We start from the raw sequence: 4,100 nt of genomic DNA on the forward strand, positions 1-4,100 counted from the left end.
TGCTTATGGATTTTCCGCCCAATTTCTCGACCATGGACATTCCTTCCAAAAGGGCCTCATATTCTACCTCATTATTCGTGACCGAAAAGCTCAGCCTTAGTGATTTCTCGATGATAATCCCCTCGGGGGAAATGAGGACGAGTCCCATCCCAAAGCCCTTTTGGTTTGCTGCGTCGTCAACATATGTTTTCCAATAGGTGGGCCGTTGCTGAGAGACTGTACCGACTGATTTTTTTTCCATGCTTGGCATCTCTCCCCCTTCTTCTGGTAAGGGTTCAGCGAACTCAACTACCAGATCTGCGAGGACTTGGCCCTTCACGGCATTACGAGGCATGTACCTAATGTTGAAGGCGCCAAGAATTGTCTCCCACTTAGTTATTCTCCCTATGTAATCGGCACTTCGGAGTATAGACCTAAGCGAGAGTTGGGTTAAAACAACAATTGTGTGAGCCTGGAAATAATAGGGGAGCTTTCGCATGGCTTGTACGATCACCAGGATGCCTTTTTCCAAGGGGAGGTAACGGATCTCAGCCTTGTGCAATGACTTGCTCACGTAATAGACAGGTCGTTGTATGCCATTGTCAATCCGGATCAGCACCACGCTCATCGCGTAAGGGTCCACGGCAATGTAGGCAAATAAAACCTCGTCGACTTCCGGACTAGACATGATTGGTGGCCAACACAGATACTCTTTGAGCTGCTGGAAGGCCAGGGTGCATTTTTCAGTCCACTCGAACCCTTTCCATTTCTTTAATAAGAGAAAGAAAGGCCTACATCTATTCGCCGGACGAGAGATGAAACGGTTCAAGGCAGCAATCATGTCGGTGAGTTTTTGGACCTCCTTAGCGTTCCGAGGAGGCTGCAGGCTGTGGATAGCTCTAATCTGGTCGGGGCTAACTTCAATACCTTTGTGGGTCACCATATAGCCTAAGAGTTTTCCTGATTCCACTCCGAATGAACATTTAGACGCGTTCAGGCGCAGCCTGTATTTTCTTAGGACTTCAAAGATATCACCGAGGTCCCTCAAATGCTCGGACACCAACTTACTATTTACAACCATGTCATCTATATAGACTTCGATACTCTTTCCCATTTGCAGCTCAAACATCCTGGTCATCACATCTGGTAGGTGGACCTGGCATTCTTTAAGCCAAAAGGCATCACCTTATAGTGGTAGTTTCCAATGGGGGTGACAAAAGCTGTCTTTTTCTGGTCGTCGATAGCCAAGGGTATTTGATGGTATCCTTGAAAGGTGTCCAAGAAGCTCATCCGAGGGTGTCCCACGATTGAATCCACCAATTGGTCTATCCGAGTCATAGGAAATGATCCTTCGGGCAGGCCTTATTCATGTCCGTGAAGTCCACGTAGACTCACCATTTCCCACTCTTCTTCTTCACCACAACTGTATTGGCCAGTCGCTCGGGGTAGAAAACTTCTTTGATAACTCCTGCTTTCTTTAGATTCATCACCTCCTCCTTTACCACATCTACATGCTCTTTCAACGGTCGCCGAGGGGGTTGCTTCCTAGGTGTAACGGCCGGACTAACATTAAGATGATGGCATATGAAGTTCGAATCAACCCCCGGGGCCTCATAGGCGTCCCATGCAAACACGTCCACATTTTCTTTGAAAAAATCAATTAGCTTTTCCTTCTCTTAGAGTGGTAGTTCTGAGCCGACCTGAAAAAATCTTTCCAGGTCGGAGCCCACAATAACTTTTTCCAAATCCTCACAACTTGCCTCCTTGGTTGGTCCCCCACCACCTAAGGGCAGGGTGTTAATTGCTATAAGACCTCCTCGGTAGAGGTTGAGGGCTCGACACTCGGTCATCGCAAGATGGTAGACACCATGCATTGCCGGGCCATGGTTGGGTCCCCTATCACTTCTTTGACCCAACCCAACCCTCCGACGAGTACTTCACCTTTTGGTGTAAGGTTGAGGAGACAGCCCCTAGGGTATGAAGCTAAGGTCTAGCTACAATGGCGGTGTAGGGTGAATATGTGTCCACCACTATGAAGTCCACCTCCACTATGTCCGAGCCTGTTTGTATAGGCAGTCTAATCTGGCCTTTCGGAGTAACGGTCTTCCCTTAGAAACATACCAAAGGGGAATCCTATGCCGTCAGGTCTTCGAGTCTTAGCTTCAGCCCCTTGTACAGGTCAGGGTACATCACCTCCACAGCACTGCCCTAATCGACTAGCACCCTCTTAACGTCATATCCCCCAATCCTGAGTGTGATGACTAAAGCATCGTCATGGGATTGGATGGTTCCAACTTTATCCTCATCTGAGAATCTAAACATGGGCGAGGCCATCCTTTTAGCCCACTTAGACTCACGGTCATCAGCTTCAGCGGGGAGTCGGGCCACCGACATCACTCTAAAAGGATGGGAGCCGGTTCTTCCTGGAGCGGCGAGAATGACATTTATTGTGCCAATAAAAGGTCTCAAGGTGCTTTGCCTTGCCTCGACGCTTGTCTGCTAGTCGACCACTAGAATGATGCAAGAGATGTCTCAGCTTTCCCTCTCGGACCAGCTGGTCCAAGTGGTTTTTCAGATTCCTGCAGTCATCGGTGGTGTGCCCCGGTTCCTAGTGGTATTAACAATATAGGTTCTGGTTGCATTTCGCGGGGTCGCCTGCCATCTTATTTGGCCATTTAAAGAACGACTCATTCTTGACTTTCTCTAAGATTTGATGTAATGGATCCCAGAACACCGCGTGGACTACCCGCACCCTAATAAATCCAGACTGCTCCGAGTAATCTCTTCTCGGTCGGTTGTTGTTACTAAATCGATCCGACCTGAAGTCCTTTCTCTCTTTAGGGATAACCTTTGCTTTACCCTTACCAGTCTGCTGGTCCTCTTCGACCCTTTTATACTTGTCGATTCGATCCATGAGCTGACGCACGCTGGTTATCGGTTTCTCAGTCAGGGATTTCCTTAAACCGTGCTCTGTCGACAGGCCTCTCTTGAAGGTGCTGATGGCGACGTTATTATAATTTCCCTTTATCTCGTTATACATCTCCCAGTACCTATCCGAGTAGGCCTTCAGGGTCTTTCCTTCTCGCATGGATAAGGACAGGAGGGAATCCAAAGGTCGAGGAACCCTACTGCTCGTTATGAAGCGAGAACCGAAAGCCTGGGTTAGCTGCTTAAAAGAATTTATGGAGTTTGGCTTGAGGCTGTCAAACCACCTCATTGCCATGGGTCCCAAACTGGATGGAAACACTTTGCACATCAAAGCTTCGTCTCTGGAATGGATGGTCATTTTCTGGTTGAACTGACTTACGTGCTTTACGGGGTCTATCCGACCATTATATATGGCGAAAGTGGGTTGGTGGAACTGCCGAGGAAGTTCAGCCCCCTCTATCTTGTGTGTGAAGGGTGACTGAGAGATGCGATCTAGTGCCTTACTCATGGCGTCGTTTGCTAGACCCTTGTAAGACGGACTTTTGTGGCCGCATTTGTGAGATTGTTCTTGCTTATAGGAGAAGGTTTCACTTGGTGGGGCTCTCGACCTTCGCTTGTATTCGTTGTCCTCTTCATCGCTGGTGTCCGGACTGGGGGAAGGACGCCTTTGCTATGCTTGGCGCAACTTCCTATTCAGGTCGTCGATTTCTTGCTGGAGAGCCCTATTATTGCCCCGCTTTTGGGATGCATGACATTTCCCTCTCGAATGGCTTCTACTCGTATGGGAGGTATTTATGCTACCCTCTCGTCGCTTGTCTTGATCTCTTTCCCGTTTGAGGTTAAAAAAGTTGTCCTAATGTTGGGAGCCTACGGGTCCTGTATGTCGTAGACCTGATCCTTCCATTTTTTACGGTCGTACTTGCTGAGACATAAGTTCTTTCCACAGATGACGCCAATTATAGGGTCAAATTTAGAGCCTAGGCCCAACATGTATGGGGTCCTGGTTCAAAGAGCCCAGAAAAAATGAATTTGTAGAGAGTGGGTTATAGAACTAAGCCTTAACGAAATGTACTCTAGCTAAAGTCGGGCTATACAACAATTGAAAGTAAGCAAATCCCCTTCACGTTCATAGATTCTTAGTCCGAGGAGATGAGGGGAATGTATATGGGTCCCTGTTCACAGACTATGGTTCT

The 4,100-nt window shown here is 48.0% G+C and overlaps 1 protein-coding gene across 1 annotated transcript; it reads right to left on the bottom strand.

Annotated features, from left to right (window-relative positions):
- Nucleotides 1-2,596: 2,596 nt before the first annotated feature.
- On the bottom strand, nucleotides 2,597-3,415 carry LOC115980304. The gene has a single exon (XM_031102567.1). It carries the CDS (start codon nucleotides 3,413-3,415, stop codon nucleotides 2,597-2,599), a length of 819 nt encoding a protein of 272 aa, XP_030958427.1.
- Nucleotides 3,416-4,100: the final 685 nt, after the last annotated feature.

Source organism: Quercus lobata, chromosome 3, assembly GCF_001633185.2.
Source record: "Quercus lobata isolate SW786 chromosome 3, ValleyOak3.0 Primary Assembly, whole genome shotgun sequence".
NCBI classification, from domain to species: Eukaryota; Viridiplantae; Streptophyta; class Magnoliopsida; order Fagales; family Fagaceae; genus Quercus; species Quercus lobata.